We start from the raw sequence: 14,241 nt of genomic DNA, 5'->3' as shown, positions 1-14,241 counted from the left end.
TTTTAAGAGAGAAATGGCAAAATTAGTTAGTACTTCCCAGTGATTTGTGTGATTGAGAACTCTTGAACCTGAACAATTGATTGGCCACAGAATTGGTCATGAACTAACTAAGGTCATATGCATCTGACTGACTGAAATATTTTTTATTTTTTTAATTTTATTTTACACAATTACGTTGCAATTAGGCAAATTTCCTGGTGGCAACGGTCAGGTTAGGTCAAAGATAACTCTACAACGAAAATTACATACGAACACATAAAAACAGAAGAGATAAAATATTTTTACATAATGACACTAATGACATATGACATAATGACATATGCCCAAATGACATAATGACATATGCCCATAATGACATAATGACATATGCCCAATGAACTCATACTGCTCAAAACCTTGGGTGCAAATTTGTTTAAATGTTTGGTATTTATGTTTTATTAAATTATAAAAAAATCATAGTTGGAATTGATTTGTAAAATACTCCCCAGGTTGCCCTTGTTGTGGTCTATCAAGCTCTGGTTGAAAGTGAAAACTATCATAATTCACTCTGCAGAGGTCAATTGCCAGTAAATGATAAAAAGAGTGCATCAATTATATGTTAATGCGTGTATTTCATGTTGCTTAATTTTTGTCATCTAGTTTATCAAATTGGACATACTTGCTAGGAACCATTTTCAAATAGTTTTAGGTTTTTGCCCTAATCAAAATCATTGCACTGTGTATTTAATCATCATCCTCTATTATCTCTTGTCCTGCAAAGTACTGAGGAATAATCCTCCATGGCAAGTATTGTGATCTTACCTATGAATGTCTTGGTTTGATTAAGAATGGATATTGCATGAAATCATGAAGACTGTCAATGTCAATTTTATAGTTAGATAATTTAAGAATTTATTACTGTAGTTAGGTAAGAAATTGGTGGTTCTTATTATAATTATGGATTTTATTGTGATGTAAAATTGGAGTTTGCAAATATGGTAGTGTTGCTCTAATTCATATGTAGCTGCATTTACATATTGTCTAAAGTGCCTGTCATTTAGTAAGTAATTCATCTAGTTGGTTGCAAGTTATTCATCTTATATTTATTAATATCTATTAATTCTAGGGTAAATCTGATAGTTTTTTTGTACATGGCATGTGTTTGAAGTGTTTGGCTGAATATAATTTATAGATATTTAATTTTCATATGCATCTTAACCTTGAAATTTTCTAATAGTCTGTAATTGTCTAAGCAAATCAGGCATGTGAAAAATGATATATTTCCTATGAGACAAGAAACAGAGTTCTTGTGAGGATTGTGGAAGTTTATAAAATAATGAGACCCTTCGATTAATTTGCACAACCAATACATCAACGTATAGAAGGGGTCTTAAGAATAATAATGGAAATATGCTAAATATTGAAGAACCTGTTCTAAACTTTTATGCTTTTTGAGCATCGGTCAGGAAAATAAAATGAAAATTAGTTATTTGTTAAAAAAATTTTTGCATGCAGTGAGCTTAAGCTCCTTTAACTGCCGACCCTTCTCCATTACCAAAGCATTGATCATAATTCACTGCAGTGTTATAATTTGATTTTTAGTGATTAAGCCATTAGAGAGAGAATTTTCAGCTATTAGTATCATTTTACAAAAGAGCTAAGAATGAGTAACACAATTTGGTGATAAATGAGATATATAAAGTCTATTGACTCAGAATATTTCATAAATGATCGGTTTTAAAGATGAAATACATGTGATCCAAAAGTTTTAGAAAGAAATTCAAGCATATGTTTTTGAGTAAAATCCTATGAAAAAGCTTGTGGTTATTAACTGCGAAAATAGTGTCTTTTCTGCCCTCTAATAGATTTCTACTGTCAGTTATTCTTAGTCTACCTATATGCCTGCATGGGTTGAGGAAACTACATGTGTTAAAATAGGAAAGTGGACACAATGACCAATTGATTTCGGGTCCCTTTTTCCAATGGGTAATGCATGGCAGCAACAACTCTGAAGAGTCTTAAACTTAAGTTAATCCCTTTTCCATATTTTGCCCCATTCTATTGGTGCTGTTGGACTTGCATAAACTGCTGGGTGATTTTTAGGATACATGTAGATGTAGTATGTTTTATCATCTACATATTTTTAGTGGAATATTTATTTTGTGTTTGTGTCCATACTTGACCTCTGATTTCCATGGCAGGGATGTGCCCAGGTCAGCCTAGCAGACTTCAATCCTGAAGCAGCCCCCACCACCAAGTGGTATAACATCCTCAGCTTCCGGTTCATGCAAGTCGAGAAGGCTAGTGCTGCAGCAGCTCCTGCCTCAGAAGCTCAAACTCACGTCGTCCCTACATCTTGTGCTGGTCCAAGTGCTGACAGTGGTGCAGGCAGTCATGTTGGTGCATCTATTGGCGGTGTGCATGGTGGATTGGTTACCAAGGAGGAGAGTAGTGATGAATCCACCATCATATCTTCACAGACATCGACATTGACGAGGAATCAAGGTAAGTGTCTTGGTGATTCAGTTGGCTCCCCAATTCAAGTAATGTGTTCTTGCATTTGAGTGAAGTGATTTTGGTCTGACCCGGTCAGAGAAGTGTCCATTAAAATCCCATTTAGTCATTTTATGGAAGGTACCAGGGATAAAATCAAAAGTAAAAAGATAAATCTAAGAATAGTTCAAGATTTTTTTATGATCTTGGAAAATATTTCTGTTGTTTTCCTCCGTATTAATGCAAAAGGATATATCCTCAATTTTTGCTCAGTCCATTTGCAAAGCATGCCAAAAATAATTTTGTTGAGGAAACAAAAATTTGGTGAACTCACTCATGTGCAGTGTCTTCAAATATTTTTTCCAGTTTGACTGTAATACTAGTCAGTTGATTTATTTCAAATCTTGAAAATAAAATGGCAACATACTCTTTATGTCAATTAAAATTCAGTCATATTTGAATCTCTGGCAATTGTCAAAAAAGAGTATTAATGAAAGCTGAATTTGATCCTTACATTCATAATGATGCTGATTACACCAAACAGATGCTCAAGTGCTTATTATGATGAATTATGATTAGCAATCTTATGAACATAATTGAATAATGGTGCTTAGGTAATCTATCATTGGTTGAAAACAAAAAAGAAATGATTTAATTAAACTGTCAAAGAGAATAAATATAAATAATAAACATGCAAATGGTTATTATTGCTTAATGTATGCATTCTTATCATATTACATAGTTAAATGTTCATTAGCCCAGTGATTTGATTATCCTCATCTTATAAACCAACCATATTCATCTTTGGTGCTATCTTACTATGGGCCAGCTTGTTTCTTGAATTTTGGCTGCAAATGTCGTTGCAATGCCTTTCAGCATTTTCAAATATAGCTTAAGAAACTGTTAAATAATGAAAAGTAAATCTGGGGGACCAAACATTATTATTTTTTCATTGTTGCTCTCTTTTTTTATATTTCATTGAAGAGTGAACCTTTTTAATCGGTGCACTTAAGATGATATAAGCTCATCATTTAGTAAGTCATTTAATCTGATTAATTGTGGTTGTGTATGATGGTGAGTGCTGATGTGTGACTTTTATGTGGAATTCAGGTGCTGAAGGCCTTCAGTCCTCAGTGAGTGTGCAAGCCGATACCTTGGGCAGTGGCGATGAAGATGAAGAGGAAGATGAGGATGAAGAGGAGGAGGAAGATGATGTGGAGGAGGAGGAGGATGAAGAGGAGGAATTGAGCCAGGATGAAGAGATAATGGAGGAGACTTTGGAGAGATTGGTAAGCATTGTGCAGGTTTTGATTTCCTAAAAATATCTAAATGTGCTTTTCCGTTGGAGTTCGGCGAAGTATTAATGTTTTTTTTGTAAAATTGGCTAATATTTCCTTCCTTCTCCTTCATAAGATTCCCTGCCTATCCAGGCTGCCCCTCAGAGCCTTTATTTGTATTTAAATGGATACAGAGATGTTTAATTGTCACTTTCTCAGTTCCTCTCACTCAGGAACCATAAATCATTTAGTTTATATGAAAAAATGTTGTTCCCTGTGACTGGTGCATGTCTTATATTAATGATATTAGATTCAAATCATTTTAAATCCTGGCTTGTCAACTTCCACTGTTGTTATCTTGCAAAGGGTGCTGCGAAGGGAACTGTCTTTTCATTCACTCTGGCTGCACTAACCTGGAAAGCATGATAATTTAAGGCATATTGAGGAATGATTTATGAATTCACTTCCATAAAATAGAATTAGAACATTGAGAAATCTGCATAATAATTAGAATAATGTTATGAGGAGCGTATTGACAGTCGCCCTTCATTTAATTCTAATAACATTCAAGTGTAGCAGACAGTTCATATGTTAAAGTTTTGTGTTGCTCTTAACAGGAGGAAGATATAGAGGAGGAAGATGAGGAAGAGGAGGAAGAATGCATCCAGATGGCTGACAAGGAGACAAATACTGAATGTGTGTTCATACCAGAAAAGGGTCGAGCCAACCGAAGGAAGGGCGATGGTTCAAGGAGTGTTGGGGACAGTGGAAGAGGAGGGACAAACATAGTCATCAAAAGATCTCAGACATTCTCTCCCAGTGCTGCTGTGAACAAGAGCCAGTATATCTGTCGGGTATGTGTCTTTATCCACCAAAAGGCTGATAGTTCTTGTATGTAATTTGAAATTCAGAGCTGAAGCTGAAGCCATTTAAAAAACCAAAGCTTTCTGATTTCACTTTTCAAAGTGTAGAAGTTTTAATTGATGTGGTGTGCTCATAATGCAAGAGCTTATAATATAGTTTGATAAGCCAGCAACCATTGATCAGATGCATTCTTGGTACGACTTTTCTGTGGGAGGTTACTGAATTAAAACGATAATAGTCAGAGAATCTCTTTTTGAAATTCATATCCATTGAATGTCTGATCAAATCAATTTAATTTTGTCCAAGGATTTGTTGAACAAATATAGGACCCATCAAAGAAAATATATAGCTGCAGATATTCATCAAAAGAGTAGAACATGTGCTTTAACAGATGTTCGCAAAGTTTTTGAAATAGTGACATTTTATTGAGATTCCTCTCATTATCAGGTCACTTATTAAAAGAATGAGGCCCATATTTTTAGGCCCAAGTGCTGCATTTTTATTTCTTACAAATGATTGTAGCAGGTTTTAAGAGGTTCTGGTATTATAAGTATGATAATCTTCATTGCTATTGCAGAATTGGATGTTGCATTTGACAGTAATGATTTTATAACAATAACATTTTTGGCCCTCAGGAGATTCATTAACCAAGAAAATTAAAGCCTGTTCAATTGCTAGGAAAGATTAAAAAAAATTAAGATTGGGATGCCATCTACGCCCAAGGTGTTCTAGTTGCTTAGTTTATGGATGATATACATTAATTCAACATCAGAGCATGGATACAATAATAAAGATTTACAGGCATGAGAAATTGGTGGGACCATGTTTTGATAAGTAAGATTTACAGCTGTTTGCTGGGAGAAATAAAAGTCATTCGGTTCAGAAGCCATTAATAAGAATATCTCTTGTGGGAACCCATCAATTTGACATCGCATTTTACATTTTTGGAAGGCTTTGATTCATTTACAATTTTCCAGATCTCTTTAGTTTTATTTTCGGCAATTGAGATCTTGTAATTATTGAAATACCTTTTGGCATTTGACAGATTGCACCTATTATTTTTTTTTAAGGCTGAATATTTTTAAAGGCTAATCCCTAGGGGCCAGTTCATTTTTATAATAAGCAGTTGCATTTTTCATGCAATTTGATCGATAGCTTACTTCATCTGTGACCCAGAGGTCCTTATTCTTTAGTGCAGAAGATTTCCTTAAATTTCTAGGGATGAGACATCGAAATAGTGTAGATAGGTGGAGTAAAAGTAATTAAACCCTTCATCAAATGAATGGGTACAATAAACACAATCTTGGGAATTTAGTAGTTCATAAAAATTGATTAGATTTTCATCTGAGAAAAACCTCTGATACTGTGTTCCACTAATGTTTTGTTGAATGAAATACAATTGAGGAAAGTAGTGAGAAATGGTCTGGGATATGAGATTCAATAGCCTTGGTTGTTATTATTCCTGAATCGATGTTGGTCAGAATATTATCAATGAGGGTTTCAGAGGAAGCACGAACTCTTGTTAATTCAGCTGTGGTGGTATGAAGTTTAATAATGATAGTAAATCAAGGAGTTCGTACTTTGATCTGGAATTCATCAGAAGATTGCAGTTAAAGTCACTGGCAATGATCAGTAGAGGACATTGAATAGAATTATGAATTATTTCCAATAGTTCAGTCATTTTGGCAAGGAATATTTCAAAGGTACTTAAGGGCGAACGTTAAATTAGTGACAATGAAGTCATATCCATTACATACCCCAGAAAGCCTTTCTTAACCGAGGATCCCATTGCTCGAATAGGATGTTTGTGTTTACAATGAATGACAGTGAATTCCTTGTTTTCCAAGTCAGGAAAGCTTTCATCTGTATTTTCTCTAGTTTCAATGGGGAAAGTCTTGGGAATATTTTGGGTATCAGGAACAGGGTAGAGATTATCTGAGATATCAGATGTTAGATGAACAGAAGCCTCACCTGGGTAATTTGAGTTCTGAGTAATTGGTCGTTCATAATCTGTTACAGTACGAGGTAAGATTTCTTAGCTTTTAGTTGAACGTGTAATAGTACATCTTTACAGGGTTTTGTGGCTAGTACCACTTGGCTGGTAAAAGAAACAACTTTTTTGGGATTCACTGGCTTAGAAAAGTGGGTCGATTAAGAAAACCTATCTCGCGCTTAAGAAATTCAGTGTTGTTTGCCATGTTGGATATTTTTAAAGTTGAGCACCAGCAAGAAAAACACTTCCAAAATAAGTCTCGTCATTCAAGGAGTGCTTTTTGAGAGAGATCATTAAGGCCTGAACATTTAGAATGGAAGTTAAGCGAGCAAAGGTCACAGTAGATAAATTTACCCTTCAAATCTTTCTCTTCAGTTTTACAGAAGCCATACATAGAATGCACATCTATAATACGCAGTCTTTAAGTAGTACTTGGAAAGCCAAAAGGAATGTAGGTGACTTCTTAACTATTCAATATGTATGTCGGTATTTAAATTCATCCAATGATTTATAAGAAACATCAGAATCATGCATATATCTTACCAAACTATATACTCAGGTTTTAGTAATTTGGGATCCATGGTAATGTAAATTTCTTATTATTTGGCTAATAGTAATAGATATTGTTTTAAATAGCCTTAAGTCTTCCATATATTTGCATTAAGTACGGTAATGCTCACTAAAGAAACTAAGGGGATTGGGGCCAAAGCAGATGACTACTGAGGCACTGATTAATTTTGGAGGAGTAGAATAATTAAGGGTGCCTCACTACCATTGAGAATTGAACGCTAGTTAATTGGGATCAAAGTGATTAAAAAGCATTGTAACCAACCAAGGACTAGTATTTATTGACTATATTAGAGTGGAATACGATCATTTATGTATTTTATTTAGATGATTTGCAAACTAATCATCTGAATGATGGTGTAAGTTTAAAGTAAAAAGTTAGAACATGTTTTCCTTTTTTTCTCATTTTTTGAATGCTTCTTAATTTTGGTTAATGTTTACAGCTCAATCGCAGTGACAGTGACAGCTCAATGCCTCTCTACCATCGTCGCCCTGCTGCATTGAGTGAATTGGGTATCAGTGGCCTTGGTCCAAGTGGTCCATTCCAGAGGAACTCGGTGGAGAGGAGATCTCTTCGTTGGAAGAAACTGCCATCTGGTGGAGGGGGTTCCTCTCGCCACTCCCGTAGCCACTCGTTCAATGGCTCCTATGGCAGCGTGCCATCTGGAATGATGGGTGTAGGAACAGCAAGGACTTCATTGGATCTAGAACTTGACCTCCAGGTATGCACTCAAAAGTTTGTTTTTTCCTGTCAGGCATGCAAACTGATATATTCAATTATATTTTTTTCTTATATATATTGTTGCATTTTGCATGTATTGTAAATGCTGGTAGTATTTATTGCTGAATAATAGGTGCAAGTAGCCCTGAGGTAGATTGTTGGACTACTAACCAGAGGGTTCTATTCCTAGGCAAGCCTCTGGGCACCCTCAGCTCAACCTAAACTTCGTGATTTTTTGGGTACCAGGTCTTCCTGGGAAACCATAGCCAGCGCAGGGAAGGGAACTAGCCTCCCTACCCTGATGTCTAAATTTTACTTGCTGTTCAGCTAAGTAGTGGGTGAACTTCTACCATCACCCACCTAACTGACCTAAGGGTTGATTACTTTGTTTATGGTTTTATGGAGTTAAATAATACTATAGGAGTCCATAAACTAGAGCAGGTGGAACAGTTTACCTATCTCGGAAGTGTTTTGGACCAGAATGATTGAAGTAGTGGGGACATGAGGAGAAGCATTGGGTTAGGCAAGGAAATGTTCACAAGGAGGAGAGAGTTGATGACAGGGACGTTGAGTAAGAATGTTAAGAAAAGGCTGGATGAAAGTTTGATAGGGACTGTAGTTTTTTATGGTGCAGAAACATGTTCACTGAAACAGGATAATATGCATAGATTGGAGCCTCTTGAAATGTGGGTGTGGAGAAGAATGGAAAAGGTGAAGTGAACAGAAAGGAAAACAAATGAGGAAGTGCTAGGTAAGGTGGGGTGGAGAGAGGATTGTTGGGAGAAATCATAAGGAGACAGGAAAAATGGCCAAGTTTACTGATCGGCAATGGGTGTTAAAGACTGATTGAGGGGAGAATGTTAGGCATGCGAGGAAGGAAGAAAGATGAAGATGAGCCTTGTGTAAGGTCCGACGGTGTTTTGTTAAGAAAGACAAGGGAATTATCGCTGCACTGTTTGGCAGCTTGTGTCCATCCAAAACCTACCTTTACCGGTAGAATACCAGTTAGTAATACATGCTGCTAAAAAAGGTGATAGTTCCATCGTTAAAGTGAAAACAACACACGAGTAAATGAATGTAGGTGAAAACTCTCATTTTAATCTTGTTCATTGGATTATTCAAAATAATTACTAAGTTGAGGAAAGGTTGAAATGTATAAAAATAAAGGTGGCAGTGTGACAGTCACGCTTTTATTAGAAATTAAGTTAGTCATTCAATAATTTGTTTTAAACCCTAATTACTTATTTTCATTTTGTTGTGTCTTGATATTGGCTATTTCAGTTATTTCATTTTGATATTGCAATATTATGTAGCACTGACCCATACTGCTTTCGCTTTCAGTATGTTTATATTATGCACATTTACCACACTCAGATGGAAGCCCGCCTGTTACCATGTCCTCAACCTTTCAATCTTTTGAAATAGTTTATATGTAGCTATTCTTTTTTGAGATTTCATTCCTCATAAGGAGATTTGAAATTGTTTCACCATAACACAGCAATAGGGTGCCCAGAGGCATTACTTAGAATTGGCATACTAGACTACTATGGCCTCCCATATAGAAACTTGGAAATGTGTATTCATGGGAAAGTTAATTTAATCATTGAAGATGCCCAAAATGTTCATGAGAAGTTCAAGCGAACTCCCCTGGTTTTCATCCTGAAAATTGCTTTTGTCATCTTGTTAGGTTGTTAATAGTTAATGCACATGGTACGTAAATAAGATTGTGTCTAATTTGCAAGTGATGCGTGAGCATTTTTCATTAAGTGTGTTTTTATTTTGTAATTCAGGCTCAGCAAGTGAAGCTTCATCAACAACAGGAAGATTTAAGGCGTTTAAGGGAATTAAAGAGGAGGTTGGAGGAGGCCAGAGAGAAGGGTGGAGATCCAGATCTCACGGCATGGGTGCTTGAAGATCAGCACTTCCACAATCTAATGATTCAGGTTAGTATTTATTTGAATTATGCAATTATTTTTTATGTCAATCCCTTACCCCATTCAGAGTTCAATAAATGGTGAAACAGGAGTATGTGGGGATCGGGATGGTGTGGTGGCTGACATACTGGCTTTCCACTGAGAGCGTCTGGGTTCAAATCCTGGGGTCAACAAATATATTTCAGCGGTATCCCGATCTTATTTGAGGTGCTTTGTGGAGAGCACTTTAAGTGAGTGAGACGTGCATCGGATGGGTCGTTAGATTGCAGACTCTTTGGTACCTTTTGATAAGAGTAGGCTAATGCCAATGCCAGGTCTCCCCCCCTTCCCATCTTTCCCATCCATTCCTAATGGCGAAAATGACCTTAGCTGTCGGTTGCCTCCCATTAAAACTTCTGCTAACAGGAGGTTGTGAGTATACTTTTGTAATAAAGAATATAACACAGAGGTATTGGATGTTTCTGTTGTGAGATACCATTATGTATACTATTAATTGGAGTATTGAACAATGAAATGCATTCCAATTGTCAGTTGCCTCTATCATAATGTTACTTGTCATTCTGTCGGCATAATTTATACTTTCTATTAATTTGACGTGCTATTAAGTAATAAATTATTTACGAGAAAGAACTCCTATGTATGCCCAGATATTTAGTCAATGTCTTTTTTCATAATATGTAATGGCAAAATTATCCATCAGCTTAAATTCAAGCCTCAGAAAAATTTTCTTTTTTGAAGTGGAAATCTTTCATTTTGGTGGCTTGTAATGATTAATTTAAATTGTGGCAAGAATCTCAAATTTATTAAGATTCACAGTTTCCTGCTTGATTTGGTGGAAGGAATGCATGATGAAAAAGAGATAATAGCTCTTTTTTATAATAAATAGAAGATTTCATTCAGATGTAATGGATGCTTAATGATCAATGAATGATTTGAAAGTGTAAGCTAGCTCTTTAATGGATATGGAGCTGCATAACCTTTTTTCAAGCATGATTGTAGTTATGCAAGGCTCATGATGGAATTTGTTTGTGTATTGCAGGCGGAGATCAAAAAGAAGGGCAAGAATCATGATGAGCAAAGGGTGGAGAAGATGCTGAAGAAAACATCCAAGGAAATGTACAAACTACGCAAGAGTAAGGCTGGAAAGGGAAAGCCAGATGTCATATCATTCAAGTAAGTCTCAAAAATGTATTGACAAATGTCTTAACTCTGGGGACTATGTACATTCCTTTTTCCCGTAAAATATTTGCATCAGTCTCTCTCTGTATCATGGCATCATCTAGTGTAGTAAATTAATGTGTTCCAGAATGTTTGAAATGTCATGAGAAGCACTGGATAGTGAGTGGTCTCATGGAAAGTAAGTTTTGAAATTCTAACAAGTTCACAACATCTTTCTGTCATAATGCACTCTGGTATTGGAGAATGTGGGTGATTTAAATGTACACTGTTGTGATGTATAGCTAGGCCTCCTCTTTTGTGGTATCTCCTTTTGCTTTGTTCTTTTTTCACTATTCGGCAATTTATTTGGCTATTAAGGTTTTTTATTTCTATCCTTATGACATTGAACAATAAATCATGAATGTTTGGATTCTCTAAAACAATTAAGCTCTGTAAGGAAGGAATATTTGCCTATGGTGAACCTACTTATGTATTAAAGTTCAGTGTATTTCAGTTTGCCATGTTGCTATGTTTGCTGTATTTGGTAGTTCTCAATGAAGTAGAAAAATTACATCATCATCATTTTCCCATTGCCTTAATTACTCCTTTATCACAAAGTTTTCATGGATATAACCAACTAGAAGTTTGAGGTCTACATGCAATTAACTTGATGTTTTTCAATTCCATGATCACATACTTTGTTTTGTACCTTAATAAACTCACCTGATGAAAGAATTTCTCCAACTCTTTCAAACAGGGAGAAGATGGCATTCTTTACTCGAGTGAACCTCAACGTGCCTGTGCCACCCGAGACAGAGGGATTGAGTGGTGGAGAGGAGGATGAGGAGGAAGAGGATTGTGGGTGCTCTCAGTCTAGCACGCTCAAGCGTAGCAGCACCCCGAGGACGTCTGGTGAGGGTGAAGTGTACAGGGATGGGAGTGACGGTGGTGAGGGGGAGAGTGAGGCTAGGGCTTTTGCAGACTTTGTAGGCACAAAAAGGTGGAGTGCCCAGCAGCAAGTGGACATAGCAAGCTCGCAGGAGGGCAAAAGTCACTCTAAGGAGAGGCAGGATGAATGCACATCATATGTGAAGGAGCTTAGTGAATTATTGGTCATTGAGAAGGATTCCAATACCTCTGGGAAAGATAGTAGCCGGGAAGAAGTTCAGAGGTTTGACTATGTGGTTGACAGAGTATTAGGCGTGGAGGTGTGAAGGGATGCATCAGAGTACATTTTGAAATGGTGTCTGGTTCTTCTCTTCTCCCGGGGAAGTTCATACGTCCTCAGGTTAAACTTGAAGGGCATTGAGCTTGATGCGCTGGCTCCTTCCAGAGGCTTCCCGTACATCCCCCACCTACCTCGACTTTGTATTATGAATACCACGCCCTGGATCAAGCAAGGTTGCAGGGGCGTCCAAGCCAATGAAGGCTTTACGTATTGAGTGGGGTGCAAAGCTAAATGATGTGCATGAAATCTGTATGTCATGCAGGTAGTCGATTGTATACTCTGCCCTAACTGCTAGGGCTTCAGGGTAGTGGTTGTTAGCACAACTCACTCTTTGCTATGGAGGCTGATTTGATAATATTCTCAGCACACATTCCTCCCTCAAAGCGTCATTGTGGCTGCCTTCTTTTTGAGCGAGTTGTATTTTCTGCAGTAAGATAACTGCCTTATTAAAATAAACAAGTTCAATGCTAATTGCTAAGAATTGAGGAATATTTGGTTATTGGCGGTCTTAATAAAATTACGATAAGCATGTTATTTTTTGATGAAAATTTAGCAGCTGGTCTGCTCTTGTCACATTAGTGAAATGGCAGAGGCGAAATGCGGTGATGGTATTGGGAATAAATTTCCTTGGAATTTTGGTTTGAAACACCACTTTGAGGTATTAGTGGTCATTCTCAAGTATTATTGTGTGAAAGTGATAGGGGAAAGATTGTTGTTATTTAGGGAGATAATTGGTTTCTTTCCCTGAGAATTTTGATGGAGTTCATTAGAATGGCTTCAATGTTTGGGAAACTAGTGAGAAACTTTTTTTTTCAATGTTTATTTTGTAAATACTGAACAGAGATATTTTTAGCATGTCTGAGTGCTCCAGAGAAAAAATATTGGTGTGATTTGTATAAATACTGATGAGGGTCAATGTTCTGTTCATAGTTTGGTGCATGAAGATCTGATAATCGAACCATGTGATATAAAATCCAGATCTTATATGGAGGAGGGATGGTAGTACTGATTATTTGTTCATCTGCCAATACTCCTCTCCAAAGTATTTATAAACCTTGTTGAATTGGAGGGAGGTTATGTTGCTCAATCTATATCGATAGCTGTTATATACTTATACGTCTATAAATATCTATATATTATAATTATTCAAAGCCCAGTCCACCTTATGAGAAGCCAAATCTCTGTTATTTTTTAATGCTGGATACTCATGAGGTATTTTTGAGGGAAGCTATTGCTGTTTTAATACGTAATAGGTAATTTGTTCGTATAGAGTACAAGGTTTATTACAGCTACTAAACTTGTTACCATAGCACTGTCTTTGAACTCATTTAATCAACTACTTTTTCATGCATCTTTCCTGTCAGTGTAGCTATCATTCATAATTCATCATTTGCCAACTATATCATTACCATTATTTTCCATTCAAATTTTGTATTTATTTAAACAGACTAACATAACTGGTTCCAATCTCTTCTTTTTGTTGTACTTTGTACCTTATAAAGGCGCTTTATGCAAGAGTTTTTTCATAAAAGTTTATACATTTAACAAATAACTTTGTCATTCAGTTGCTGTTGTGTGTGCCCATAAAGGAGAATTGTAATGTGACCCATTTTCTACAATGTTCATGAATTGTGTTGAAGACTGTCTGTTTTCACTTGTAATATATGTACAGTTATTGTGTGTAGAACTTGTATCCTTTTGTACTTGTATATTAATACGCTAGCATCAAAAACTTGCATTTTTGTATGATCTACAAGTGTACTTGAAGCTTCCCAAGTTCAAACTCAGTTGTAATTATTGGTAAATAGCTGCTAAAATAAATGTTATTTATGGAGAATCCATGCTTTATCATTTGTTTTGAATTGTTTAAATATCTAAATATTTGCATGCTTATTCATAGCTATAGTTATGATACTTAAAAATTAGAAGTTCAAAGCTGTAAGAGTGACTCACAATCAGTTGCATGACATTTCTAACTGTGTGCTTAGCAAAATTTGTCGATTACATCAATACTTTCCCTCTCTTGA

At 36.1% G+C, this 14,241-nt stretch overlaps 1 protein-coding gene across 1 annotated transcript in view; it reads left to right on the top strand.

The window, feature by feature from the left end:
* The window catches only part of kibra (WW and C2 domain containing protein kibra), a 75,622-nt gene extending 61,581 nt beyond the window's left edge, over positions 1-14,041 (top strand). The window contains exons 13-19 of the mRNA XM_071596297.1: positions 2,181-2,484; positions 3,583-3,761; positions 4,367-4,603; positions 7,617-7,895; positions 9,685-9,837; positions 10,868-11,001; positions 11,744-14,041. Coding sequence (XP_071452398.1) covers positions 2,181-2,484; positions 3,583-3,761; positions 4,367-4,603; positions 7,617-7,895; positions 9,685-9,837; positions 10,868-11,001; positions 11,744-12,200 — 1,743 coding nt within the window. The 3' untranslated portion in view covers positions 12,201-14,041. The remainder of the gene's footprint in view (positions 1-2,180; positions 2,485-3,582; positions 3,762-4,366; positions 4,604-7,616; positions 7,896-9,684; positions 9,838-10,867; positions 11,002-11,743) is intronic.
* Positions 14,042-14,241: the final 200 nt, after the last annotated feature.

This window comes from Hetaerina americana, unplaced genomic scaffold, assembly GCF_022747635.1.
Source record: "Hetaerina americana unplaced genomic scaffold, ioHetAmer1.1.p SCAF_8, whole genome shotgun sequence".
Classification (NCBI taxonomy): domain Eukaryota; kingdom Metazoa; phylum Arthropoda; class Insecta; order Odonata; family Calopterygidae; genus Hetaerina; species Hetaerina americana.
Note: the sequence above shows the minus strand (reverse complement) of the source record. Positions and strands in the feature narration are given on the sequence as shown.